This window comes from Fistularia commersonii, chromosome 19 (assembly GCF_037954325.1).
Source record: "Fistularia commersonii isolate RoL2024-O1a breed Wild chromosome 19, RoL_Fcom_v1.0, whole genome shotgun sequence".
NCBI classification, from domain to species: domain Eukaryota; kingdom Metazoa; phylum Chordata; class Actinopteri; order Syngnathiformes; family Fistulariidae; genus Fistularia; species Fistularia commersonii.
The window spans coordinates 12,555,983-12,583,787 of record NC_141302.1 but is presented as its reverse complement, the minus strand read 5'-3'; the positions used below and the strand labels follow the sequence as shown (position 1 = coordinate 12,583,787).

The 27,805-nt window shown below is 50.4% G+C and overlaps 2 protein-coding genes across 5 annotated transcripts; one reads left to right on the top strand and one right to left on the bottom strand.

The window, feature by feature from the left end:
- The first annotated feature begins 234 nt into the window (after nucleotides 1-234).
- mllt3 (MLLT3 super elongation complex subunit) lies at nucleotides 235-23,071 on the top strand. Of its 4 annotated transcripts, none has more exons than XM_086165338.1 (14): nucleotides 235-408; nucleotides 1,108-1,288; nucleotides 10,149-10,231; nucleotides 10,617-10,760; nucleotides 11,927-11,965; nucleotides 12,212-12,340; nucleotides 14,836-15,384; nucleotides 17,979-18,048; nucleotides 18,324-18,377; nucleotides 19,018-19,156; nucleotides 19,326-19,422; nucleotides 21,744-21,812; nucleotides 21,911-21,982; nucleotides 22,063-23,071. In XM_086165338.1, exons 1-14 carry the CDS (start codon nucleotides 397-399, stop codon nucleotides 22,192-22,194), a joined length of 1,770 nt encoding a protein of 589 aa, XP_086021464.1. In that variant the 5' UTR covers nucleotides 235-396; the 3' UTR covers nucleotides 22,195-23,071. The 4 variants fall into 4 exon arrangements, with proteins under 4 accessions (XP_086021464.1, XP_086021465.1, XP_086021466.1 ...); XM_086165340.1 differs by having other exon boundaries at nucleotides 254-408; nucleotides 19,018-19,231; XM_086165339.1 differs by lacking the exon at nucleotides 18,324-18,377 and having other exon boundaries at nucleotides 244-408.
- A 2,820-nt stretch (nucleotides 23,072-25,891) lies between these two features.
- LOC147223749 (histone H2A.Z) lies at nucleotides 25,892-27,465 on the bottom strand. Its single transcript, XM_086165198.1, has 5 exons — nucleotides 27,326-27,465; nucleotides 27,094-27,171; nucleotides 26,855-26,968; nucleotides 26,648-26,777; nucleotides 25,892-26,150 (listed from the first exon to the last, which is right to left on the bottom strand). Exons 1-5 carry the CDS (start codon nucleotides 27,326-27,328, stop codon nucleotides 26,089-26,091), a joined length of 387 nt encoding a protein of 128 aa, XP_086021324.1. The 5' UTR covers nucleotides 27,329-27,465; the 3' UTR covers nucleotides 25,892-26,088.
- Nucleotides 27,466-27,805: the final 340 nt, after the last annotated feature.

Sequence of the window (27,805 nt, the reverse complement as noted above, 5' to 3'; positions counted from 1 at the left end):
CATTCATTCTGTTATTTAGTTAGTTGGTTAGTTATTTTCCTGTTTGTTTGGTCATCAAAAAATCGAGTGAAATATTTTTAAAATCTTTTTCAAATATTTTTATCGGTGATAAAATTGTCAATGATTGTTTCTACTATATCTAGAAATATCTATATATTTCTATATTAATTTATTGCCGACCACGCTAAAGCACGCCGGCCGGCCGGCCTTATTTTGAAAGTCCGCACCGGAAGTGTCGCGGGCGGCAGCCGGAAATTGACCGCCGGCGAGCCTTTGAAAGTCCGGGCTCCGTCTCGAGCGCAGGAGAGACCATGTCCGCCGTCGCGGGGGAGCCGCGCGCGCCGCTGCCGCCTCCTCGGAGCGCTTCTCCGTGAGCGAGCGGAGCCGCGGCTGAAGATGGCCGGCTCGGTGAGTACCGGGCCGGGCCGGGTCGGACCGGGCCGGGCCCCGGGCCGCCGCCGGCCGCGCTCGGACGTCAGGGCTGCCTCTCCCCCTCCTCCCGCTCCTCCCCCTCCGTCCTCCGGCTCGCCGTAGCTGCGCGAGCCGCTCCGGAAACGCCCGGGTTCCGGTACCGGTTCCGCGGCAATGTCACGCCGGTCACGGTTCCGCCTTGGCCGAGGGGAGGGGGGGCGACTGACACCCGCCGCGTCCCGGTATTCCGGCACCGCAACTTAACCGACACGTCCGCTCAGTCCGCCGGGGGGTGGGAATGGGGGGGGGCACATCCGGGGCCCTTCAAAGTAAAAGACCGCGTCAAGCGCAGGTGCGACTTACCTGCGTACAACCGGAACCGGAAGTGCATTCATCTGTTATTAGACGTTAATAACGACACCTTTACGACCGTTCTTGTTTTATCTCCAATGTTCTGGTCCTTCTAGTTCATTGTTTGGGCCATCCAGTGAAGATGAGTCTCCACGCGTTAGCTCGCTCTGGTAACTCTTGATGTGATCATCTGCTCCGCGTCTGAGGTTCTTCTAGTTTTTTTTTTTTGTCGGGAACCTGGTGCAGACCTCCTCCAGATGATTTGCTTTGGGGGTTCAACTCCTGGAAGGCTGTCCTGACTGAAGCTCGTGGTGTACGCTCAAACTGCATGGTGTTCCCCTGCAGGGAGCCGTTCAGGTGAAGCTGGAACTGGGTCACCGCGCCCAAGTGAGGAAGAAGCCCACGGCGGAGGGCTTCACCCACGACTGGATGGTGTTCGTCCGCGGCCCGGAGCACAGCAACATCCAGCACTTCGTGGAGAAGGTGGTCTTCCACCTGCACGAGAGCTTCCCCAAACCAAAACGAGGTGAGGCCCGACCACCGCTGCCACCTGGTTCCGCCTCCAGCAACTTCCTGTCCAATAGTACCCGGCTGCCTGACATACTTAAGTGTATTTCTAAGGGATAGTTGGGGGGACGTCCCACTTACTTAAGGGTATGTCTCACCAACTTAAGGGGACATCTTGTCTACAGAATGGGACATCTCAGCTACTCAAAGAGACTACTCAACTTACATACGGGGACATCTCGTTTAAGGGGAGGTCTTGCCAACCTATGGAGACGTCTCACTCTTCGGTGACCTCAAAGGTGTTTGTTGATGCCAGGATGATTGCTATACCAATGTCAGGGTTTTTGTGATAGACTTTAAAGTGGTATCTTAAGGAGTTAAAGGTGATGTCCAGTGACCTTTTGAGGTGATGTATTCGTCCTTTGAAGCAGTCTCAACGAAATTAAGGTGTTTTTTTTTATTGATTTAAGGTCTTTTGTCTGAGATGTCAGTGCAATTTACTTGTCACTGAATTTGAGGAGATTCAATGAATTGTAAGTGACTTCTTCAAATTGATATCTGAGTGATTTTAAGGAATTCTAAGGCATTCCTTGGTGACTCTAGGGGATTTTGGACTGATTCTAAGGTGATTTGTAGCAAACGTTGGGGGATAATGGACATCTTTTTTGGGTTTGGGCTTCCTTCAGTGGAGATCTTCTTGATTACTCACTTGGTTCCAAAGCATCTCAGAGCCTGATCCCAAAGACTCTCATGGCCTCAGATGCTCATATGGGGTTAGCCCTAGAACACTAACGTCGGGTGATTTTCACCCACACAATTCTTGTCATGTGATTTTCATTGTGTTGCCATTGTCCGAGTTTTATGGGCCCTTGGGTAGCTTCAGGCTGCTCACTGATGTTATTAATTGTATGTTTGTTTCCCTCCTCCCATTGGCCCATCTATAAATTGATGAGAACTGTATTTTATCCAGGATATTGTGTTGGGTAAAATATACCCAACGTTAGTGATGGTGTTACTTATTAATGTTGTAAGCTATAGACCAGTGGGGCGATAGACCTGTAGACCACGTGATGTTGCAGCCTGTTAGTCTAAGGCAGGTTGTCTAACATGTGATCACTAGCAGGAGAACCTCCATGACAGCTGTCATGTCTGAGGAACATCACAACTGTCAAAGACCTGCAGAATCACTAACATGGTCTGACTATGGAGAACCCCATGTGAACAAACATGTTCTCCTGCCAGAGGTTCACCTCTGATTCATTGAAGACTCCAAATTGACCATCCAAGTTAAGCCACGCCTCTCACCACAGTGACCGTTGTGATTGGCCCCCTCCCTGCCTTCCGTTAGCACACCTGAGCGGTCCGTTACCTCAAGTATGCTACCTGTTAGCACACCTGGGCTACCCGGTTGTACACCTGGTCTCGCCGTTAGCACACCTGGGAGGTTTGTTACCTCACACGGTCAAAAAAAAGGCTCTTCTGTAACCTGAGCCTGAGTGAGACCAGTCAGAAGCTTGAAGCCCACCCCTTTAAAGGTGAACCCTGGAGGGACATAGGTCTGGACCTCCACAGAGCTTACGTATCTCAGGACCGTCACTCCACCTGCTGCATCTCAGGTGTGTTTGGATGTTCTTAGACCTGGTGAGATGTTCAGCCAATCAGCAGAGCCCCCCACCTCCCGTCTACTCGCTAACACACGAACAGCTGCAGCCATGGGTTTTATTCCCAGAAGAGGTTGTGGAACCAAGCTGACCGGAGAGAACCTACCACAGGAAAACCAAAGGTCCCCTGGTTACAGGCTCTCAGTGCACCACTTGGGCCTTTCCCTCTTGGACTTCAGAAGTTCTTATATACACTGTCCTCAGTTTGAAGTACTTGTCAGGTACTTGGCATGTCCGTGGCCACCTGGGTACTTGGCAGGAATTTTACTTGATGGGTACTTGGTGAATCCTTGACTATGTGGGTATTTGGTGAGTACTTAGCTGGAACTTTGATTTGTGACTACATGGCAAGTACTTCACAGGTTCTATGGCAGCATTTGGTTAAGGGCAGGATTTTCTGCATGTTGCTAGGTCTCAGGTCGCTCTCCTACAATGTTTTCTTGCTTCTCTTGGGCAAGGCTCCTTCATGTGTGGCCATTTTAGCTAATGTTTGAGTGATTCTTAGCTAAAGCTTTGCTGCTGTTTAGCTTATGTTTTCCTAATGTTTGGGTGATATTTTTCTATTTTTTGGCAAATGTTTGGCTGATGTTTAGCTACTGTTTAGGTGATACTTCGCTATTTTTTCTGCTAATGTTTTGCAAATGTTTAGGTGATATTTGGCTGATGTTTAGATAATGTTAAGTTGATTGTTTCCCATGGACTCCAGGTCTTGTTTGTGATTTTATTTATTTTTTTAACTATGTAGTTTGTTGTGAGTAGCCTAGTATTTCCCACAATGTTGCAGGAAAAGTCCTGGAAGTGTTGTGTCTTCATTTTCAGGATGTTTGGATCAGTTTGGTGACATCTGAAAATCCCAATGTTTTTTCTTCTCTTTCACTGAGATTTTCTTTGTTTTCATCCCTGCATCCCACCTGTTCATCACACCCCTCTGTCCCGGAGTGTTTCCTTTCTTGCTATTTGACAGATAATCTATCGAGGAGTTGGTTGTTACTTTCCACGAGATTCGAATCCCTCTCTTAGATCTTTGAGTTTGTTTTTTTTTGTCTAGCATTTTGCTACATGCTAATTTTATAAGCATTGCTAGCACTTTGCTGCATGCTAATTAAAAAGATTTGATTATCGATTGTACTGATGATGATACCAATGCACATTGTTGTGCAGTTTGGAGGGTCACTCTCTTCTTCCTCGTTGTCTTCTCTTCCTCCGAGGGCCGGCTAAAGAAATGTAAACATGGAGGGTGGGGGAGGAGGAGGAGGAAGGGCGCCGGCGTTTATGAGCCGGTAATAAAGGTGTTATGAGGCGATGACAGGTGGTGTGTGTGTGTGTGTGTGTGTGTGTGTGTGTGTGTGTGTGTGTGTGTGTGTGTGAGAGTGTGAGAGAGAGAGAGAGAGAGAGTGAGGACCACTGCGCTGGCAGGAAGTTACCCCCCCCATGCTGCAGGAATCCACTCACTTCAAAGACCCTGCAGTAAAAAATGGGGTGTGTGTGTGTGTGTGTGTGTGTGTGTGTGTGTGTGTGTGTGTGTGTGTGTGTGTGTGTGTGTGTGTGTGTGTGTGTGTGTGTGTGTGTGTGTGTGTGTGTTTTATATAGAAACATGCATTGCTGGAAACCCTTTCCTGGTTGTGTTAACCCTAAGGCCTTGGGAATGTTCTCATGATGGAACCGTCAGGGCCCAACGTTCTCCTTCTGCAGAGCCTGGGCCTCGTGTGTGTGTGTTGAAAAACCCAGAGGAGTGTAGATCTCCAAGAACGTCTTGGACCTTGGGCTCCAGACCAGCCTCCGCCCACAGCAGACGCCTGACTTAATCTCCACTTAAAGTGGATTAAGTGAAAGGAGCAGCTAATAGGACTTTGGTGAAACCCCCTTAAACCCTCGCAAGAAATCTTCTTAACATCCCCTTAACTTAAGTGAACTTCTGCGTCCCTTAACAGCGTAAAGGGATCAGTCTCTTAGGTCACTGACAGTGTTTTAGATCCATGAGAAGGAGGATCACCAGGGGCGGAGCCTGGCGTCGGCTGGGGCATCGGCCATGTTTGTTTACTCCTGCTAGCTGTCAGCTGTCGGTGGCCGGTTCCGCGCCGTGATTGGCCTGGCACAGCGCCAGACAGGGGCTGAGATTAACGGACAGGTCAGGCTGCACTGCCCTGCTGCTAACGGGCTGCCATCGCCATGGATACGGGCCACACGGCAGCCCTGCTCCCGACAAATGGAGGTGAAGTGTTTTTTTTTTTTTTTTTGTTTTGTTTTTTGGCAACATACTGCTCCAGAGCCGGCGGCCATTTTGATCCGCTCGGAGGTGTGCGTGCGTGCGTGCGTGCGTGCGTGCGTGCGTGCGTGCGTGCGTGCGTGCGTGCGTGCGTGCGTGCGTGTGTGTGCAAATCCAGGGTTAGATGGGAGTGTGCACATGTGTGGGGGCAGGGGGGTTCAGGGGTGCAGGGGGGGGGCTGTAATTCCCGGGCCCGGTGGTTTCCCAGGGCGGGATGATTCCCGGAAGGTTGTGGTGGCAGACGTGAGGCGGAGCCAGCGAAGCGGTGCGTTCGCTGACCAGGTTCAAACCCAGGGCATTGGAGCTTTGTCTCCTGTGGAAGGGGGGTTCCTCTGACGAACAGGACCCCCCCCCCTATCTTCTGTCCTCTTCCTGGAAGCCTCCAGCCCAGGAGGCAGGAACCAGAACCTGAAGTACCTGAAGTACTTACACATAGTACGAGTCTGAATTAAATAGAATGTGCCTTTAATCATTCCACAGTACAAGGACTGCAGCTGCAGAGTATTTCTGCTGCTCCTCAGCATGTTCTTTGGCTGATGGTAACAAAACGTCAGAGGAGCATTGGATCAATGTTGGAAAGAGGCCAGATGTTGAAACCTGTGGAGGTTTCGAGAAGCTGCTTGTCTAGACATCTGTCGAAGCAGGAAGTCCGGCGGTCCATCATTCGAGAAGACGGTCTACTTGTCTGGATGTCTGATGTTTCGCTGTGGAGCAGAAGGCCTACTCGTCTGGTGATCCATCGTTGGAGCAGAAAGTCTACTCATCTGGCTGTTGTTCTTCAGTCTTCTGCGGCAGGTCTCTGGAGAGAGAGACGTTTCATAACCCAGGAGAGCAGACCGCTACATGAGCTTTGACTGATTGATGGCTAACCTCTTAGCATGGTGTGCTATCCTCCTCTGCAGAACGCTAACTTGCAAGCCCCCACTCACCCAGGGTGCCTCCTGGTGGGCAGCAGCAGACCAGGCTGTTCCCTGCAGTAGCACTGCCTGCATTACGGTCTGTCATGAAGGTTACGGCCGAAGGGATGGGGGGGATGATGGAGAAGCCCCAGAACCCCCCCCCCCCCCCCCACAGAACTCCACAGCTGAGAAACAAACAGAATGCAGAAGCATCCCGTCTCCGTGGCGATGCGTCATTCGGCCTGGCATCCCTGGTCCTCCGATTGGACCTGGAGAGAGGGGCTGGATCTGAATCCTGAGATTCTGATCACCTGATCAATACTTGGCTGATGGTCGAAGAACCTGATCTTCACCCCTGCACGACCCCAGACTCCTCCAGAACCCATGCTGTGTTCTGTCTGCGCACCCCCCAATCCCCCTACAGGGAATGTGCGATTAGACATAAGGATCCACTTTCCTTAAAGAAAGAGCTCACTGTTAAAAACGCACCACTATTTCTCACACACACACACACACACTGATTGGGCCAACATGTTAGCCTGTGGCTAGTATCCCCCCCCCCCCCCCACACACACACGACCAGCACTGGCTTTTAATTGTGTGTGTGTGTGTGTGTGTGTGTGTGTGTGTGTGTGTGTGTGTGTGTGTGTGTGTGTGTGTGTGTGTGTGTGTGTGAGAACCACACCAGTCTGGTCACTACAGCGACACAGATCCTCTTAGCACCCGATCGCCAGGCTGTCCAGTGGTGGTCCACCTTCTTCTCCCACAGCTTCTCAGCTCAAGCATCCATTCCCTTACGTCAGAAACCAATAGGCCACGCATCAATATGAGTATGGATCGAGGAGCAGGTAGAGAATGTCTCCATCTGTGTGTTGAGAACCGGAGAATCTCGCCCAACAGGCAGCATTAGAACCAGAGTTTGCCTGGAGATGGAGATGATGGAGAGGCAGCTGTGGCATCCTCCGCTGCCATGGCAATCTGTGCGATGAAGGAACATGCCGGTGACCTCAGGACACCATCTTGGACGGCCTCGCATCAACGGTGACGATGTGTTCGAGAACCTCGGGTCTTTCGTGTAGCTACGCTAAGATGACCCAGCCCCTACTGCAGATTCCTTCTCTCTGGATCATCTGATCAGTCCCAGGTGGACTTGCTTAGGTGCGTGGAGGTGAGCAGGTAGGGCCGGACCACTCCTGCCCCACCCACCCCTACCACGCCACTCTTGGTACATTCCACCGCCAGCTCCTGAGTTCCACTGAGGAAGCTGTCAGGGAGGAAATTCGGTGGAGAACCTGCCATGAAGGAACCCAGTCCAGCTCACTGGAGGTGTGGAGCAGGATCAGAGGCCACCCCTGCTATGAATTCTAACTCTCCCTCCCCCCATCTGGCAGGACTCTCAGGAATTTGCCTGTAATTGTTTTACAATTTGCCCTGGAATCGTACCGACGAGGTAAAGGTGGAGCACAACCCCCTCTACCCCCACCCCCAGGGGGCTGCAGCCGGCAGTGGGGGAGGTGCTGTCAGGGGACATGGGGGGGGGGGGGTCCTCCAAATGACAGGAAGTGGGCTGTAAATGCCCCCCCCCACGGGTGGAGTCAATGAGATGGGGGGGTTGGTTATTGGAGGCCGTCTGCTGGTAGATCTTTGACTCCACTGAGCTCCACCCGCCGTAAAACATTTGTCTCTCATTTACTGCCCCCAGCCCCCACCTGCCCCCCTCCCTCCCACCCACCCACGCTTTAAAAAAAAAAAAAGAGCCCCCCCCGATCCCTGAAGGTTCCTGGGAACCTCCACCACAGAAAATTCTGGTAACTGCTGGGGGTCTGTAAAGGAACCGGGAGCACAGTATGGAACCCGGATCCAGATGCCTGTACAGGAACCAGATAGGCCAATCAGGACCAAGCCGACAGCTCATCGCCCAATCAGATGGTGGTAAACCGGAAAGTGGAAGCTCAGTGAGCAAACGTGAAGCAGCATTTGGAGAACTATTGAAGAATTTCAACGTTCTTCAAGAGCCAGTAACTTCCCTAAGGAGCTTGTGGAGAACCACGTTCATTGTCATGTGAGGTGCTCCCTCTCCCAGTCTGGAACCTGCAAACTGGAGATAAGCAGTATTGGGCTCCATGGTCCAGTTCTGCTGAAAAGACTACCTCCTCAGAGGACTAGTGGTCCTCACAGCTTAGAGACCTGAATGCACCACCAGAGAAGAAGAGCCTCTCAGGGAGGGGGAGGCTCCGACCATGACGTCTGATATCCTTGAGTTCTACAGGGGGGAACTTTAACTGAAGGTGTGAAGTGAGGAAAACTATCTTCACCACACATTGGCATGGCCATGTAGTAATTTTCCATCTGCTCATGCAGGTCCTTCAAATACCACTATATGCAGTACCCTCTAGCACATTCCTGAACGTCTCTGCCGGGCTGAATGTACTTTGAGATAAAAAGTACTCTTACCAGCTGGTATTCTGGATGTATATCTACCCATTAGTAGTGCGTATTTGTACTTGTAGTACTTCTCTGGTGGTTCTGGGTGTTCTTCTACTTCTGTGAACTCCAGCTCTCCAGCTGTTGCTTTCAGTTCTGACATGCCCCCCCTCCCCATCCATCCCAGTTAGTTGTCAAGACAACACAAACTGGGATGTTTCCCATGTGGGGCCTTTTAATCTGTCTGGATTAAGCCCCCCCCTCCCCCCAGCTGCTGATTGGAGGGTCTTGGTCCCCATCTTTCCCACGCTGAGAGGAGGTCCCTGAAGGCAGCACGGAGTGCACAAGTCCTGAGACGCCACAGGGATGATTCAGAAGTGTGTGTGTGTGTGTGTGTGTGTGTGTGTGTGTGTGTGTGTGTGTGTGTGTGTGTGTGTGTGTGTGTGTGTCTTTGGTGAAGCTTCAGCAGGAAGTGTCTGTTTGTAGAAGCAGCCACTAGAGGGCAGTGTCTTGAAGATACTTAACCCCTAGTTAGCTTGTGTAGCCATGACGACAAAAGTCAGGCTGCTGTTGATCTGACTTGACATCAAACAAACTACAGTCGGCCATTTGCCGTATCCACGGCAACAGGCCGTTTTCTTCATTTTTAAACAGCGCCATGTGCAGGCGTTTTGAAAACGTCACAATGGACAGCTGACGTCAGGAGAAACCAAACCTTCAGAGACACCAGATCGAAGGAGACACCACAGACGCTGTACTCCACCTGCCACACCAGGGGGTGGCGCTTTGATTTTGTGATTAATTTCAGAAGACACTATGTGTCTGAGCACCTTCTTAAACCTAGACCTGCTTACTGCTTGGAGTGACCCTGGACCACAGGAGGATGGAGACTGGGAGGCATGGCAGTCAGAGCACTCCAGAGATGTTCTGGTGGAGCCACCTGCGTATGGTGATTTACTGCAGCCTTGGTGTTTTCCTGGTCTCCATGGAGACAGAGGTGTTTGCTGATCTTTCCCCTCCAGAGCTAGAATGCCCCTGGAGCTCTGTGTTGTCATGACAACGAGTCACAGGCTTTAGTTTATAGTTTGGTGCTCCTTCGCAGCAGGACATGTCTGATGATTGCAGACAGGAGAGGAACCTCTGTCTGGTTCCTTTAGGTTCTCTCCGAGGTCATGGGATGTTCTGGATCCAGACAAATACTTGGAGGAGCAACCGAGGAACCTGCCACACCAGGTTCTGACCTCAGATCCTGGATCAAGACCTTCTGTTAGTTTCTAGAGGATCATGAGGTACAGTCATGGACCTGTGTCTCCTGTAGGTCTAGACAAGGACCTTCATCAGAGCTCACTGGGATTAATTGGTATTTTTTTCTTGGTGGCTCCTTTGGGATAGTGTCAGACAAACACCTCTGCTGAAGAACACCTGGGGTTTATTTGGGGAGGGGGTGGAGCCTCCAAAGTCCTGGTTTGTGCCGTTTCCTGTGCTGATTTGTGAGCTGGGAGCTAATGAGCTCCCTGGAGAACCCAGAATGGTGGAACCACGGGTGTGTGTGTGTGTGTGTGTGTGTGTGTGGGGGGGGATTTGTCCATGCTACTGCCTTGGTTCTAAACACCAATGTTCTCTCCTCAGTGTGCAAGGATCCACCTTACAAGGTGGAGGAGTCTGGGTACGCCGGGTTCATCCTGCCCATCGAGGTCTACTTCAAGAACAAGGTACCTTCACACAAAGTGCAAGTGCTATTACATTAGTCGCGCCCAGAGCTCACGACAAGCTGAGCTCTGATTGGCCAGGAGCAAGAAGTACATTTACCCTTGACAGACCTGCGTGTTCTTCTGTCTTCCCTATGTCCAAAGGCCAGATTATGGATGTGCTTTCCTTCAAAGGAAAACTCAAAAAATATCTTTCAAAGAAAAGTTTCCCTTATATCTCACTTAAATGTTTTTGAGTAAAGAATCCAAAAACAATACTGGTCAGAGCTTAGCTGTAGGCGTCAGATGTTTCCAGAAGGTATCTCAGCGGCTAGAGTAAAGAGCTCAGATGCAGCTGGGAGCTTTGAGAAGAACCCCTGGTGTCCTGACTGTTGTCTCGTCCCCGCAGGAGGAGCCCAAGAAGGTCCGCTTCGACTACGACCTGTTCCTGCACCTTGAGGGCCACCCGCCTGTCAATCATCTCCGCTGCGAGAAGCTCACCTTCAACAACCCCACGGAGGAGTTCCGACGCAAGCTGCTGAAGGCCGGAGGGGTAGGAGCTCCGCGCTCTGTAGTTACATAGAACCCCAGAGTAGAACCTCCCTCAGGAGAACCAGGTAGGAGAGCATGGAGAGAACCCAGCCATGAGAAGACAGAAAACCCAGCCCCGACTGAGCCTGGAACCTTCTCGCTGATCCACCCCTGGATGAGTACATGCTCTGGTAATGATGAATCCAGGATAAAGGGGGCCCAGAACAAAATGCCTCTGTCTCTATCGTGATCTCCACCAATGGATCCCTCAGTTCTTCACCGCTATCCACTGGTTCCACTTAGCGCTAGCTGATGAAACCAGGACGGTAGTCCGCCATGTTGCTTCATCCATCCAGGAAAAGAGAATGTTTTTTTTTTTTTTTTTTTTTCTCCTTCATCCATTCTCCAGTGTAGAACCCAGATGGTGCCTGTAGTGTTTGATGGATGATGTTCTATCACATGACCACAGGAGAACAGAGTTAGAAAGACCTATAACATGAAGGGTTCCAGCTGAACCCCTGAACCTGGTTCCTCAGTCCAACACCAGTCACACTCCACTGGATTTCCGCTATAGGTCAGGTCCACCACCTATCTCCACCTTTTCTTGTCTAGTCGTGGTGGCACACACTGAATGAGCCACACAAGTCCTCCCTTGGACAGGAAAGAGGACAGCAGAATGTCCGGTTCTGTCCTGCATTCTGACTGACTGCTATAGAACCAGCTAGGGCTCTGCTACATCTTCAGACATTCTCCAAACCAGCTGATCTCTGTGAAACCGGTTCCATGTTCCCGATGAATGTGGCGGTCCTATAGATGGACCTCTGTGGACCCGCCTGGACTGACAGGACCGGAAGCTGAGCGGCACACCGCCATCTTGGATCTTTGAGATGAACCTGTCTTAGATAGCACTGTCTATGAGTGACAGAACCAGAGATTGTCATGTGCCTGAGGCTGGAACCCGGAGGTTCTGGTGGTATGGTTCCTCCCCTGTTCTCCATGGACGCCTGGCGCCCTGTCGGAGACCCTTTGTGGGTTTACGAGCGCCGCTAAGTGCTCTCTGTTTACTCTGGGAAAACATCCTGCTCCCCTGTTGCCACAGCGACTCTGGCGACGGGGGGTTCCTAATAAATCATGACCTCCCCCACGGGTCTGGGTCCACTACTAACCCTGTTTTTGTCTGTCCGGCAGCAACGGGACCCCCACAAGAGGAGCTCCGAGGACTCCAAGGTGAGGCTTTGCCCCGCCCTCCCCTTAAAACCGGTGCTTGATCTGTTTGGAGGTTTTCCTGGTCTTGAGGGAAAACTGTCCATGGAGTCCTCAACCCAGGCCAGATGTTCAGAGTACAGGGGGTGAGCGGGAGGCAGATTAGACTTGACCTTTGCTGTGTAATTCAGGATTAGGTGCTGCTTCTCGTTGGTCTTCTGAGGGTTTTGTGACCTTTTGGTTTGGTCCTAATCTCTGCTCCCCGTGCAGGTGATGGTGATGCAGGAGGGCTCCACCTCCCTCTTCGGACAGCACCTGAAGCTGCCCACCCTCCCAAACAGCTCGCTGGCGCCCTCCTTTTCCGACCCCAGGAAGAGCAAGACCTTCCATGGGTCAAAGGTCAGCATGGGTCCTCCTAATCCCACTACCGCCTCTTCTGGATTATTGTATAATCACCATGGAAAGGATCTGCAGTCTGAACAGGAAATGTGTGATGGATTAGGCCGCAGGGGATTATTCCGGATTATCAGGACAATGGAGGAGGTGTTGTCTGGTTTTATAGAACTAATCTGAGGAAACATCAAATTATCAGATGTCCCACCCTCATCTGCAATCAATAATCTTCCCCTTTAAAATGTAAATTAGGATTATTTCAGTCGACACCCAGAAATATGTTATTAAACAAATGATCAAATCTAATCTGCTAACAGGAGATACCATAAACCTTAATCTCAGCAGATCCAGCCGGGAGACCTTGGGGCTTCTCAGGGGAATATGACCTAAACGGCAGCAGTGTAGACCTTTAACACAGTTAAGGGTCTTTATGAACTAAGTTAAGTGGAAATTCACATTTATCGAAGAAAAGGTCACAAGAATTTAATGACTATGACCACTGGCTACAGTTAAGGGGGGATTTTTGTGAATTTAAAAGAAAATATATTTGGTATTAAGGGAAACTGTGTCTGAAGTTTAGGGACAATGTCTTCGAAATTACCAGGCACTTTTCATGAAGTTCAGATACAGTGTTTAGGGTTTAGTTTAAGGGTTAGAGGTTAAGGGGCAATGCCCCTAAATTCAAGGGTAAGTGTATTAGTGGCTGAGTGTCCTCTATTGTACGTCGCTTTGGATAAAAGTGTCTGCCAAATGCAATGTAATGTAATGAGTGAATTCACACTTAGCTAAGGGAAGCCTAATAATGAGTCCAGAAAGATGACCGTAGAACCTTCTCTAGAACATCAGAGAACTGGTACATGGAAGGTACTATTGCAGACTACACAAAGGTACTGAGCAAGTACCCCAGAAAACTACCTCCAGCTGGCTCCTAAAGAATCAAGTTAAGGTGAAATTGGACAAATGTCATTTGACCTGGATTGCAGTGCAGTGTAGTGCAGTACCTGAAGTACTGTCAGTACCCAGAGTACACGCTCCTTGTCTGTTCTGAACCTGGGTTAACGGAACGCAGTGCAGCGCTGTGCAGGGAGGTGGCCGCTTTACATCCAAGGGGGTCAGCGGGGTCATTGGGGGAGGTCCTCGGTAGACAAACAGTGTGAAGGTGTTTGCCCCCCTGTCTAGACCACTTTAATAGGTTTTACTGCCCAGAGGGGCACTGCACACTGCCCCCACCCTCAGAGCACCCCCCCCCTTCCATGCTCCACTGCTGAACACCCCCACCCCTACCCCCAGAGAACTGGTGCCCCAGACAATCCCAAGTTTTCCTTGAACAACTTTTTCTAAAGGGGGGGGGGGTTGATGAGGACTTTGCCAGCACTTGGGGTGGAGGTGGGGGGCTCAGTGTGGAGATCTTCAGCAGAACATTTACTGATCCTAGTTTAGTCAAAGATCACTTCGGACAAACTTGATACCCCATTGACCTGATCAACACTGATTGGTGATAATCAATTATGATGACCTTGATGCCTGGTGTAATCCTCGTTTTCCTCCCATAAGTTTGGTCCTCCTCCACCTCAGTTGTTCCAAGGCTAGCAGCAGGTTAGAACCTTTCAGGAGGTTCTCCTGGTGTTCCCGGTTCCACCACCGTGGTCCTCTCTAGATGTTCTTAGAGAAACAGGGGACCTTTTCATTTGAGAAGATCGATGAACACGATGAAACCTCCTCACTGATAGAAGTTAGCAGATGTTCCCCGAAAGGTTCTCAGGGCTGATGTTTGAGTGGTTTAGAACACAGGAACACCCCCCCCCGGACCTTTCCAGATCTGAGGGACTTCATGTGATGAAAGGAGGTCCTGTCAAGGAGGTGAGTGATGAGTTTAAAAGCCTGAGATGTTCCTCCAGGATGTTTACTCCAGCGTTGATTAACACCAGCTTTGATCTGGACTGGGCCGGCCTGAGATGGACGATCAGGATTGGGGGGGCTCAGAAGATACCGAATCTTTAAGGGAGGGGGGGGGGTCATACAGACAACCTTCACACAGCAATACAAACATTACTTCAGAAGCAACCAAAACCCCTTAAAGTCAAAGGAAATCCCTTTAAAGTCCACTTTGAGAGGTCAATTAAACATTTACAAAGGGAATAAAATGGGAACCAGTTGTTGACCATTAATCAGCCTAAAACTTCTTAAAGCCAAAGTGAATCCCCTTAAAAACAACTTTAAGAAACCCCCTAAATAAAAGAGTTTAAAACATGAAAAGCACTGTACCTAAAATCGACAAATTAAGTTTAGGAAAAAACACTCTGGAGTTGAAGTTCCTCAGATAGGAAAGGACCTAAACTTCACCCTTAACTTTCCCGTAAGGGGGCAGGTATTCCTCCTGATTTGTTCAATTTCTTTATTTTTATGGTTCTAAGCCCTGACAAGGTTGAGGCCCTTTCCCAGGAGCACCTCCTGATGCTCCCAGGATGCAGATGCTCACGGTTCTGCTCTGTGTTCTCCAGGATGGCTCCAAAGGAAGCTGCACCACCCTCCTTACCAGCAGCAGCAGCAGCAGCAGCTTCTCCAGACTCCACAAGCCCTCCAAGGACCACAAAGACAAGCCTCCCAAAGACTTGAAAGAGCCCAAAAGTGCCTTCAGAGACTCGTGCTGGGACGCCAGCAAAGCCCCTAAAGAACCCTCCAGGAAACCCAAAGAGAACCAGCCCCTCAAAGACCTGAACCCCAAGATGGGCTTCAAGGAGCCCAAGTCCTTGTCCAAGGACCTCCGGCCTGAGGCCTCTACCCACGGCTCAGGACTCAGCAAGCGCCTGTCTGCCCCTGACGGAGACGACCACGTGACCAAAAAACGGAAAAAGGGATTGGCTGACCCGTCGGGGAAGTCGGGGTCGGAGGCTCCGCCCCTCGACAGGAGACTACTGAAGGACAGGTCCCACCTGAGGACGGGTAGAACGCGGGCGGACGGAGAGGAACCCGAGCGCAGGAAGGTGCCGCCGCCATTCCAGGAGCTGGTCCACCAAAACGACTCAGACATGGACTCCACTAAGTCAGACGTGAGTAGAACACCAGAAACAAGAACACAGAACCTCCCCTAAACATAGGTGCCAGATCTTCTTGGGTCAATGATGGCAACAGTGAAGGCATCTTCTGGTAGGAGCTGCCTGCCAGTGAGTACATCCTGATCTTCTCTGGACTGACCCTGGAGCTTCCTGTGGTTCTGTAGAGGCTCTCCTCACGTTCTCATTAGGTTTCCGTCTTTGCCCCACAGTCCAGAGAAGACCACAGGTGTGAGTGAGAGGATGAATGTTTGGATGAGCGACTGCTGGCTAAACCTTGCTCCCGGCCCTGGATAGACCTGGCATTTGCTCCGCCACCCGGAGGGTGGGGCTCTGTGTGCTGGAACTCAGGTCACATCTGCTTCACTGCAAGTGAATGACCGAATTGGTGGGACGATTTCGAGCTCCTGCTTTTAGACCCTGGATGCAGAAACTTCTCTGCCATTGTCGACACGTTTTCCCTTATTTTCTGTCATTTCTGGACAGTTTCCCTTACATATCCCGGGATTTTCACATGGGTTCCTGGAACTTCCCTACTTTCAGGGAAGATTCAAATATAGAACCTAGAACCCCCAGTGGTTCCACCAGAGGGCTTCTCAGGCTAAGCTCTAAGATGGCATGTTGCCTTGAAGCCCCAACCAGACCTGAAAGTTGTGGTTCTAATCTTGCAGAACCAAATAGACCACCCCCCATGGTAGTTGAACTCTGATTGGAGCACTCAGGGCTGGAGATGGTTCTCGGTCTTGTTCTTGGAAGGTCTCTGTAGGGGGCTGGTCCTCCCAGGGGTAAGAGGGGCTATAAAAGCAAATGACCACCAAGAAGGGTGACTTCTCAAGTGGTGTTCTGGTGTTCTGCAAAAGGGTGTGCTGGGCTTGGAGGTGGGGGTGCAGAAGGGGCCCGGGCACCATTAACCCTACGGGGGGGGGCTGGTCTGGGTGGCCAAACAGGAAGCAGACGTCCAACCATGGCTCCGGCATGGCTCCACCTGAGTGCTAACCCCGTTAGCCAGTTAGCAACGCTCCTTCTTTGTCTGGCCTCCTAAAAAGTGGCCACCCCCCCTAAGGTCCTGTAAAACAGACGGGGGGGTGGGGGGGGTTTATGGTTTTACAACACCTGAGGAGAAAGGGGGGGGTGAGCAGGCCGGCTCCCCCTTTGTGGTCCCAGTGGGGGGGGGGGTCTCCTTCCTCCTCAAGTCTTTGTGGAGGAGGTGCAGCCGGTTCTCCTGAGGAACAGACACCTTTGTGTTTGTGCTGTGTAGAGGGGCCTTTCAAGTCCCCCCACGCCCCCACCCAAGAGGGTGTAAAGGGGGCGGGGGGCAAACGCCAGGTGGCCTGACTCTCTCCAGGCTCCAGCGCCCTCAGGAGGAGCTGGTTTCTACGGCAAGGTGGATGTGTTGAGTGGGTAATGATCTGAGGGTGGGGGGTTGTTTACTGTCTCGTCACCATGACAATGGGCCATGCTGTGTAATCGATACTAGTAACCATTTGGCATGCTGCTGCCCCCTGCTGGAAGGACACCCCCAGCTGCGGGCAAGACAAAGTACTACTACAAACTACTGAAGGAGTACTACTATTACTCGATGCTTTTATTTTGAAAAGTTACCAGTTGGATCTCCTGGTTCTGCAAATGTTTCCAGATGTTGGTATTGATGACTGATCAATACCAACATCTGTTGTCTGATGGGGTCTGTCTGTCAATCAGGGATCCACTATTCCCCGAGATGTTCTTCTGTTCAGGGAGGGGGATGGCAATGGACCAAACCATTACCCCCTCACCCCCTGCTGAGTGACCGGTTAGCTTATTTTGGACAGAGATCTTGAGTTCTGAAGTTCCAGGATGTAGAACCAGGAGTACCTTTCAAAAAGTGAAGTTCAGAGCCTCCCTATCAAACAGTTGAAGGTCCAAAGAACAGTTCTCTTGTGTAAAGGGGAAGAGGTTCTTTTCTCCTGATGATGGTACCTGAAGGAACCGTCCCCTTGTAGAACCTCTACATCGCAAGATGGAAGTTGAAGCCTGATCATGCATCTGTTCAGGATTCCAAAGACAGAGGTTCTTGGGGTTTTACTGTCCTGACGTAGCAAAGAGATGTTACAAAACAACAATCTAAGCTAACATTTGTTAGCAGCAGATGCTAGCAACTGAGGTTCTACACCTCTTTGGCTAGGGTCTATTCTCTGGTTCTAGCTATCAGCATACAAGGTTTGAGGTACTGAAGTACGTGGCAGGTTTTATGAGATGGAACGTGTCTGGAGAACACTGGAGTGGAACCCAGCATTTGAACTGCTGGTCACATACCGATCACAAGGGGGCGCCGTTCTCCAGGTTACTAACCTGGTTCCACTGAGAACATGGTGTAACACACTCACTACGCCGAGTCCTCATCTGGAACCAGCAGAACTGGAACTAGGACCTGTAGAGGCTGCGGTCTGTGAGTGTTGAAGGTGTCCTTAAGAGTTGGTTCCTGTGGTCTCAGTGGCGCTCATAGGATCTCCCAGGCTCTGCAGCCACAGGGTACGAATAAAGGAACTCAGACGAGGTGGAACCGAAGGACCCCCCACTTCCCCCACTCACCCCCTCTCTCTCCCCTCCAGTCGGAGCAGCCCAGCCCAGCCAGCTCCAGCTCCAGTTCAGGCTTCGCTCACACACATCACAAACGCCAAGGTAAGCACACACACACACCAACACTCGCACAGACACACACACACACACACAGTGATGTTGGCGGTGGTTCACACACCAATGTTCTTAGATCGTTTGTAGTTCCTTAGCGACACCCTCCGTTAGTGAAGGTAAGCTAGTTTCAAATTACTGCTCCCCCCGTGTTGAGCCGCTCCACATCCACACCTGGTGCTGGAGGTGGTGAGGAGATGGGGGGGCGGAGCCAGGGCAGGTGGAGGTGTGATGGAGGTGACCTGTGATTTGTCTCCTGGGTGCAGTGGTGGACGTCATCATCAGGAAGAGGGTGGCTCTGCCTGCCTCAACCCACACAGGTAACCCTGCCCCCCCACCCCGCTGCATGGAGCCTGACTGCAGCCCAGTAGCATGAACCCTCATCTCCTCCTCATGTGGGCGGGGCTTGGTATGGTCGTTGTGGAGATCACGGCCCCTCTCGGCGCTTATTGCGAGCATTTGAGAATAGCTTAGTGCCGGTCGCCATGGGCCCGTCCAAAGTCCACTCGGAGTGGTCACCGCTAATGTTAGCTTTGCCTATGGAGACTGGGTTGACTTTTGACCCTCTCCTGCTGCTGCTGGGTAGAGTCCAACAGAACCCTCTGGCCAAGATTTTCAGGATGCACTCTGCTCCCCTCTGCAGGCTCCCAGTGCCATTAGCATAGCATAGCACAGCTGCCATGCTAATAAAGTGGTGTTCTGCTACACCCATCTGTGGTTGGTTTGAAGGAACCAATGGGATTTCGCATAGCCTAGCTTTTATCCAGACACCCCCCCCCCCCCCCCCCCCCTCGTGTCCAGCCTAGTGGGTCAAACCATCATGCCATCGCATCACCACACACTCGCATGAACCGCCACGTCCTGCATGTCTGACTGCGCCCCTCTGTAAAACAGGCTTTGTAGCATTGTGTGTGTCTGTGTCTCTGTGTGTGTGTCTGTGTGTGTGGCGGGGGGCCCTAGTCCTCGGCCCACTGCAGTCTGTGATGCAGGACCTGCACTCGGACGACAACGACGACGACTCGGATTCGGACGACGACAATGAACTGGACTCGGACGCGGAGCGCCCGGCGCACACGCACCTCACACACCACCAGCGCAGGTCGGTCAACAGCTCGACCAGTCACCTGGGAGGAGGTCCCGGTGGAGCCATGGCTCACCTGGATCTTCATGATGTGTAATAACGCAGTCCTTGAGCCAGGCCGCTAATAATCAATTTACCATTATTTTGCCGTAAGCCCCGCCCACCTCACGCTTGTCTGTCCATCCAGGGTCAGCTTGAGTGACGGCAGTGAGAGTGACAGCTCCTCCCCCTCGCCGCCTTCCCGCAACGACGCTCCGCCCCTGTTGAAGACTACTAACAACCAGGTAATAGCATTTGTTACTACAGCTTCAGGGGGAGGCGGAGGCCGTCCGGGGTAGCAATGAGTTATTACTATAACAGATAGCATTATTACTGGGTTACGAGCAGTTAGGAGTAGCAATATGTTATTACCGTGTTATACACAGTTGGGAGTAACAATGTGTTACGTGATGCAGTACTATTACTATGTTAAACTGTCAGGAGTCTCAGCATTACTATGATACATTGTGTTATTACTGTTATAATCATCATTGGTACTGTTATTGTGACAGTATTACTACCGTGTTATTGCTGTTATAGAGTTTATAGTACTAACAACATATTATTACATGGTGGAAGTGTTGTTGTCGTCACTGCATTGTGTTCTGACCTTGCAGCAGTGTTATGACTATGATGTAAATCAGGGGTGTCAAACATACAGCCCACAAGGAGGTTCAATCAGGCGCGCAGGATAATTTGAAAGTGAAAAAATGCATGAAAGACAAGGATTTCATGTTTTTTAATTTAATGCAATTCAAGGATTTTCTGCTGGGAGGCGTACTATTTCGGTCAGAGTAGAAGACAATCCGCGTCACTGAGACAGACCAATCAGCGGACGTTATCAATGCGCCATCTGCTGCTTGTTATGACATTGTTTCTACCCTGTTCTCTACCTCCCCGCTACGCCCTCACTAGCCAAAATGTCATTATCAAAACAGAGAAAAGTAGATAAAGAGTGTAGAGTTTTCAAAGAAAAATGGACTACGTCTTATTTATTTACGGAGACGCACGGGAAACCTTTGTGCTTGGCGTGTTTGCAACAAGTTTCGGTATTTAAGGAATATAATATACGGCGCCGCTACGAGACTCGTCAGAGTGAAAAATATGACAGCTTGCTAAGACACTGAGAAGAGATAAGATCAACCAATTGCTGGCTGGTCTGAGGAAACAGCGTCCACTTTCACCCATAGCCGAGAAATCAGTGAAGCAGCAGTAAAAGCCAGCTAGCTAATTGCTAGCGAAATATGCAATTTAATGTTAGTCACCAGCTTCAATACAAAAGAGTATGGTGGAATTCAATTTTCATGCAAATCCATACATTTTCAGTATGTATTGTATGTGTATGCATGTTTCATGTATGAAGTTTACACATTTACAGGACAGGTGAACACTTTCTTCCTTACACATTTAATAGCACTCTTTTCAGTTTGTAAGGTGTAGGCAGGGATTCAATATAGATTTTATATGTACATGTGTAAATGGTTTAAAAATCCCTTTCTTTATAATTCTCATTTAATCTTTAAGTGCATTACTATATTTTTTCATACCAATTACTTGTTAAAGTTTTGTGCCTTTGTACGATCAGTGGGATCGCATGATCACATGATTGCAATGCATACATGTGAATGAAATAGGAAATTGCACTTTTGTCAAAGGAAATATGAGGTGTTTCATGAAATGTTTTTTAAAAGGATTGTTCATTAAATTCAAAGATTTTCCTAATGTCCTTGTACTCCTTTACACCAAAACAGAGGCAAGACATGATATTTTGGTTATTTATTGCTGAGTATGCTATTATTTTAATGGTCTGGCCCACTTGGCATTTACCCAGGCCGTATGTGGCCCGCCATGAGAAATGAGTTTGACACCCCTGATGTAAACAGTCAGGAGCTACATGCTATTGCCCGATACAGAGTTATCAGCGTGGAATTACTATGACGGAGTTTCCGCGGGTCATTACAAAGCAGTAAAAGTCATTTGAATATGTTGTGAAAAATTCAGGGCTTTAAATAGCACTAAAAAGCATTGAATTCAATGTCTAGAAGCATTAGAAATTGAAATGTGCTTTATGGGGAAATAACTTTTTTGATGAGGCTATATAAATATTTAATAATTCCGATCAGAATAGTGTGATGATTGACATGCGGAGCCCTGCTGTTGTTACAACCCCAGACGTTGAGCGTGGCAAGAGCAGAGAGTGTCAGTGAAATGCAAAAGTGTAATTTTGATATCCACGGGGAAGTGAAGACCTGCAACATAACTAAAAAAATCTGTTGAGTCCCAGAAACTGGTCTGTGACCAGGTCAGAGCTTCTAGAAGTGTCCTGGAGGACAAATTACAGGATGTAATGTGTAGCCATTTAAAAAAAAAGGAAATCTATTCCAGATGTTAATAATTGACATTATTATAAATAAACGTATCTGCGGTTGGACATGGGGATTATATTTGTTTTTAGTGGCTTTAAAAGGCATTGAATTAGATCAGCCGATACCCGCAGAAACCCTGTATGATATGACATCCGATGGTGGACCTTCTCAACAGGATGTTGTGTGTGTGTGTCCCTCAGATCCTGGAGGTGAAGAGCCCCGCCAAGCAGAGCAAGCAGGACAAAACCAAAAGCCTGGACGGTGACAAGGTGCGCCGGGTTCCACTTTCTGTTGGGAAACGGGAAGTTCGCTTACGGTCGTCCACCTGGCCGCTGCCTGTCAAATTAAAAGCCCCTGTGTTCTGCAGGCGTACCTGGATGAGCTGGTGGAGCTGCACAAAAGACTGATGACACTAAGGGAAGGTCACATCCTGCAACAGGTGAGCCCCGCCTCCTTCTGCATAGGCCCCGCCCCCTCCAGTGGTATACTCCTCCCTTAACCTTCCCCCTGTCCCTTCAGATCGTCAACCTGATTGAGGAGACGGGTCATTTCCACATCACCAACACCACCTTCGATTTCGACCTCTGCTCGCTGGACAGGACCACTGTCAGGAAGCTGCAGAGCTACCTGGAGACCTCGGGCCTATCCTGAAGGACCGGGACCGAACCAGGAGAGGCCGTCCCACTGACTGCCCGGCGTTGTGGCCATGGGGGCCATCAGGAGATCACCCAGAAAGCCTTGACATCTTCACCCTTTTCATGGAGGAGGAGGAGGAGGACCTGGAGGAGCAGCCCTGACCTCCTGCTCCTGTGGAACGTGTTCCGTCACCATGTCTGTCTCTGATTGGTCGTCTCATCGTGACAAACGCTGGTCATCATGGCCTTATTTATTGAACTTCATCTGCAGGTGTGTGTGCGTGTGTGCGTGCATGAGTGTGTGTGCGTGCGTGTGTGTGTGTGTGTGCGTGCGCTCAAAGGCAGCAGACCCCTCCCTTTGGACTGCAGGCTTCTCCTGATCTAGAACCTCCAGAGAAGTCAGTCGACAACCTCCAGAAGGTTCTCCCATTGGAATGGGGGGGTTCTTCATGGTTCTACTGGAGAACGCGATAAACCCCCCTCAAAGGAAGGGGAACCGGAACCCCAGAAGAAAATAGAAAACAAATTAAAATAAAAATTAAGTACAAAAAAATGAGTATATAATAAATTGATAGATATTGAAAATGAAATAGAAATGTGGAAGAATCCCTCAAAGTAACAGGTGGGTGTCCCTTCATGGCCTGGTCCCCACAAGGAGGGACTGGTCTATTTCCTGGAAGCCCCCTCCCCCCCAGAAGGCCCCGCCCCTTGATGTGGAGATCTTATTTATTTGATTGGAGTTCGAGGAGCAGATCATCAAGTGGAGAAGAAGAGGATTGAGGAGGTCTGCGTTCCACCATTAGGCAGGGGTGTCCATCCCACCCTTGCCTTCTGTCACATGGTTTCTTGTGTAACTTCAGGACATCAATAAATATTCTGTATGGTGTTCAGAAGACCTTTGTGTGTGTGTGTGTGTGTGTGTGTGTGTGTGTGTGTGCGTGCGGGCTTTCTGCTTTCCACCTCCGCATGGCTTATGTTCACAAGAGGAGCATGAGATGAAAAGGAAAGTTTGTCTGGACTTCTTACCTTGCAAACTTTCAGATCCAAACGGACTCCAAAACCCTCTGGTCCTCACCTCCAACCTGCAGCCTGGAGGTCTGGGAGAAGACAAGCTTCCCCTGCAGATTCCTTCACAGAAAACCAATTCGGTGAATAAACATGTCATCTGTGCAACACCTCCCGTTTGGACCTGAGAGAGATGTAAACAAGTTGGAGAAAGCTGAAGACAGAAGTCAAAATGAGCTTAGAAATGAAGACAAACGAAGAAGACGGAAAGAGGCAAGAATTGGCAAAAGTTACTGGTCTGTGTTTGACAACTGTGTTGCTATGCTAACAGAGAGAGCGTATGTTATAAGGAGCTCATCGAAGGTTCACTGTAGACTTATGGGCCACTATGGTGACTGACCTTCACCCTCCTCCATGATCAGACCTTTACCTGCTTTTTCTGCAGTAGCAGGTTGCTAACATACTTGCAGGAGAACTTCCAGAGTCTTGACTGTTGGATTTCTTCCTGCGGGCTTCACTTATTTCCCGAGGACCATTTGTCTGCTTATGAAAGAAAACCTTAAACACGGTGTTTGGCTTATTGTACGTCTAAAACTAGCAGCAGCCAAGAGCTCTTTCAGCAGCTTATTTCAGCTAAATGCATCTGGAGAGAAGTGCCGCAGCACATCCTTCAGAAAATGTGTACGTCCACAAGCAATTTCCCGCTCTTCTCTTCGTGTCCCTTGGAAAGCTTTGTAGCCTAGCATCAGTCTCTTTGTTTGGGTGCGCTGGAAATTGCACCCAAAAGCAGCACAATGTGGCAGTATTAGTATATCCACCACGCCTACCCAAAGTTAAGACGTGCAAACGCCATACGACATCAACCCGGCGTGCATTGCGCTAGCAAAACAATAGCTGCACCCCTGGGTTCAAATATGTGTTAAAAAATTGTAAATTTCAAAGAAATAATTATTTGTGCTTTTTAATAACACATTCTAGTATGAGACAAACAGTAAAGCATATTAGTCCTTGCAGGCAGGGTTTCCTTTAGCTGCTTCCCAGTCTAAAGCTGGGGAAAACGCCCCCTGTTTCCCCTGCAGCCGATGATGTTGACCTTCCTGCCCCCCCCCATTGGACTTCTGGGTGGCGGGCAGGTCTGCCCCCCCGCACATACACACAAATTAGCCTTTCAAGAATCAGATCAAGTGATGGAGGAAGAAAAGCAGTGTGGGCTTCAAAGGAGGGGAGGGGGCGTTGCCGCCAGACCCCAACTCGTCTCAGCCTCTGGAGCGAAGCCTGGACCTGCTCTTTGAGGTGGTGGTGGTGGTGGTGGTGGGGGTCCTGGCTCGGCTCCTGCTCCCCTCCCCTGCTTTGTTCCTCTTCACAGGGTCAGTGGACCGAGACGGGCCGTGTGTGTGTGTGTGTGTGTGTGTGTCCAGCCACCTGCCACCTCCCTGCTGGCCTGGGAAACCCAAAAAATCCATGGTCCTCCTCGAACTTCTCCGGCTCCTGGAGAAGCTGATGGTTCGGAGCACACCTAGGATGTTATCTGCAGGCCCGGCACTCAGAACCCCCAGGGCCTGAGGGCCACGCTTCAGCCCCCCTGAGCGGGGAGGTGGCTGTCCGAGTTCAAATGCTCTCCCCCTTTTATGAACCTTTTTCTCCCAAATAACTTAGGTCACCCACAGGTTCTGGTTCTGCAGGGGGACTAGAACTTTTTACCTCTCTATTCAATACTTTCATGTATACTGAATACTGTGTACTGACTTTATACTATGCTGTGAGTACTGTGTGCTGTGTATTATGTTCTATTGCATGGCAGAGCTCAGCAGAAGGGGGTTTGAGGTTCTGCTGGAACCCTGGAACCCTGGAACCCAGTCCAGATGTGCTGATGCCTTCAGGGGGGACACATCCTGAACTAATGAGAACCAAATGAATAGGAACACTCACACACACACACACACACATATATATATATAGACACACATTCACTCAAGCGCACACACCTCCGTCGCTCCCTTGACCCCACCCACCTTCCGAGGATTAGCCCCAGAGGTCCAACCTGAGGCTGGGGGAAGTGATGACCTCATTAACCATCTCCGCCCTGGGAGCGGTTTGTGGGAACATCTGGAAGAATGTCTTCCAACCTTAGTTTGTGGTTTATTCATTAACCCTGAATTGTGTGTACACCGGGGGGGGGGGGGGGGTATGACATCACTTCCTGTTGGTGGCAACCCTGTGGTGTTCTGGAATCCCCTCCCAGGGTGGTCTTCCGATTGGCTTAGGGTGGCTGGAGACCCACAGCACCATCTACTGTTGGAGGAGGGTTACTACAACACTTCATTAACAACCAATTACATTCTTCAACCAGCCTTTCAGTTGTCAAAAGGGGTTCTCATGAGGCCACCTGACTCCCTTTATTTGAAAAATAATTGTCTCGTCTAAACTATTTCAGTCATTGCTCTGATGGAGGCCAGACGGATGCCCCGTCTTCCAGTCTGAAAACAGGCAGGTTGATTGATCTAGATTTTCCATTGGTAAATTGGTTTGATGATTGGCAGCTGACTGTCCAGATAAACCCCACCTCCTTCTCCATGTGGAGACCCAGCACCTGTGGAGAGCAAGGTCCGTATGTTCTCCTCGCAAGGATGTTTACTGTCCGGACGTGTATCTTCGCTTGTCACTCCGTGCTACCGGTTGCCATGGTGAAGGAAGCAGAGACTCCAGGTGGCCACAACAGCTTTATTAAAAGTCACAGTCAACATGGAGGACAAACGCGTTCACAGAAACCAACGGGCCCGGACACACAACCGGCTTCTCTGAAGCCACTTTAAAAACACCCCGCTGGGAGGGGAGGGGCCCCAAACCCCGAGAGCCTGCCCTGGACCCCCCCCCACCGCAGCAGAGGTCCTTTGAGGAGGAGAGGTTATACAGTCTTCTGCTGGCCTTTCTTCCCGATCAGGGACTTGTGGATGTGGGGGATCACACCTGGAGGAAAACACAGCATCAGTCACCATGGCAACAGGAGTTAAGCCCCATCCCCTTGTATACCAAAGACTCTGGTTGGCCTCTGCACAGGACAGCTTTCATTTTACTAAAGGTCAAATCAGGGTATCGGTCTGCATTGATCAGCGATTGGCTGCAGCTGATCCATCTGTGCAATCTCTTAACCTAAGTTCTCCTTGATCCAGGAGGACCTGCACCAAGTCTTATCAGTGGAACAGACACACTGGTATCAGTGTGGATCATTCTAGAGTATGGGGTGTAGAACTGCGGCTATCCTCAAGCACATTGATTCTAATTTGATTCTAAATTTAAGTACCAAGAGAACCAGTTCCAGATCAGAAGGTCCTCATCTGAGGATGTTCTAGTGTCTGGAGAACCAGCTCCAGACCAAAGGGTCCGGATCCAAGGACACTCTAGTGCCTGGAGAACAGGCTCCAGAAGGTGCTCTACTGAAGACAGGGGTCCCTGCGGCCTCCTACCTCCGCCTGCGATGGTGGCCTTGATGAGGGAGTCCAGCTCCTCATCCCCACGAATGGCGAGCTGCAAGTGGCGCGGCGTGATGCGCTTCACCTTCAGGTCCTTGGACGCGTTCCCCGCCAACTCCAGGACCTGCGGGGACAACATACGGGCATTTCGTGGGACCGGAAACGCCGGCGGCGGGACGCGAGCTGGGGATCTGCGGTTACCTCGGCGGTCAGGTATTCCAGTATGGCGGCACTGTAGACCGCCGCGGTGGCTCCTACGCGGCCGTGGCTGGTGGTTCGGGACTTGAGGTGTCTGTGGATCCGACCCACGGGGAACTGCGGAGAGAGGGGAAAGTAAGCTGGGCTAGGGGTGTGTGGAAGGGGACATCCGGCCGGCGACGGCCGCGGGAGGTTGCTAACTGCTGTTAGCCTAACGGAGATGAATGAGCCGGCGCACTGACCTGGAGCCCAGCTCTCTGCGAGCGGGAGATGGCCTTAGTCTTGGTCTTCCCGGAGTCCTTCCCTGCCTTTCCCCCTGCCTGGAGACGCACACGGCGGGTAAGTCGACATTACATAACCCGGCAGTCACTTCGCCGCCAAGCTAGTGCTAAGCTAGCTAGCTCAGCTAGTTAGCTGAGCTTCCGCTACTTAGCCGAGCTAGCGCGCTTAGCTAGCGGCGGCTCAGACACTTACCATGATGAAGATACGCAAGCAGACGTCGGCACCGGGAATGAATCTCAACCGGAGGGCGACGGTTTGAACTGGAACCACCGCCTACAATTGTCCGTTTATAAGGGCGGCGGGTCTCCGGGAATCTGCGGGAGCCGATCGGCCAATCACAGGCGGGGTTGTTGTGCTTGACGCGGCCTGGAGCCAACGAATTAACTGGAACGGGAGACGTGTTCCGTTTCCGTTCAAGGGGAAAATGGGTAATGTAGTTGCGACTGGTGAAGCTTTGTTCTAACGCGATGACGACCTCCGGCCTAGTTTATCCTGGAAATACATTCTTAGCGTCATTTAACAAACTGTTGAATTTTCATCCCTTACGTTATTCTACTCACTTTTTTTGCAGGAAGTCATTAAACGATAGTTAGAATAAAAAATCCTACTGGACTCAAAATGCAAAAGTAGAGTTCATAATAATTTTTAAATCTCAAGAAATATGATGTTCAC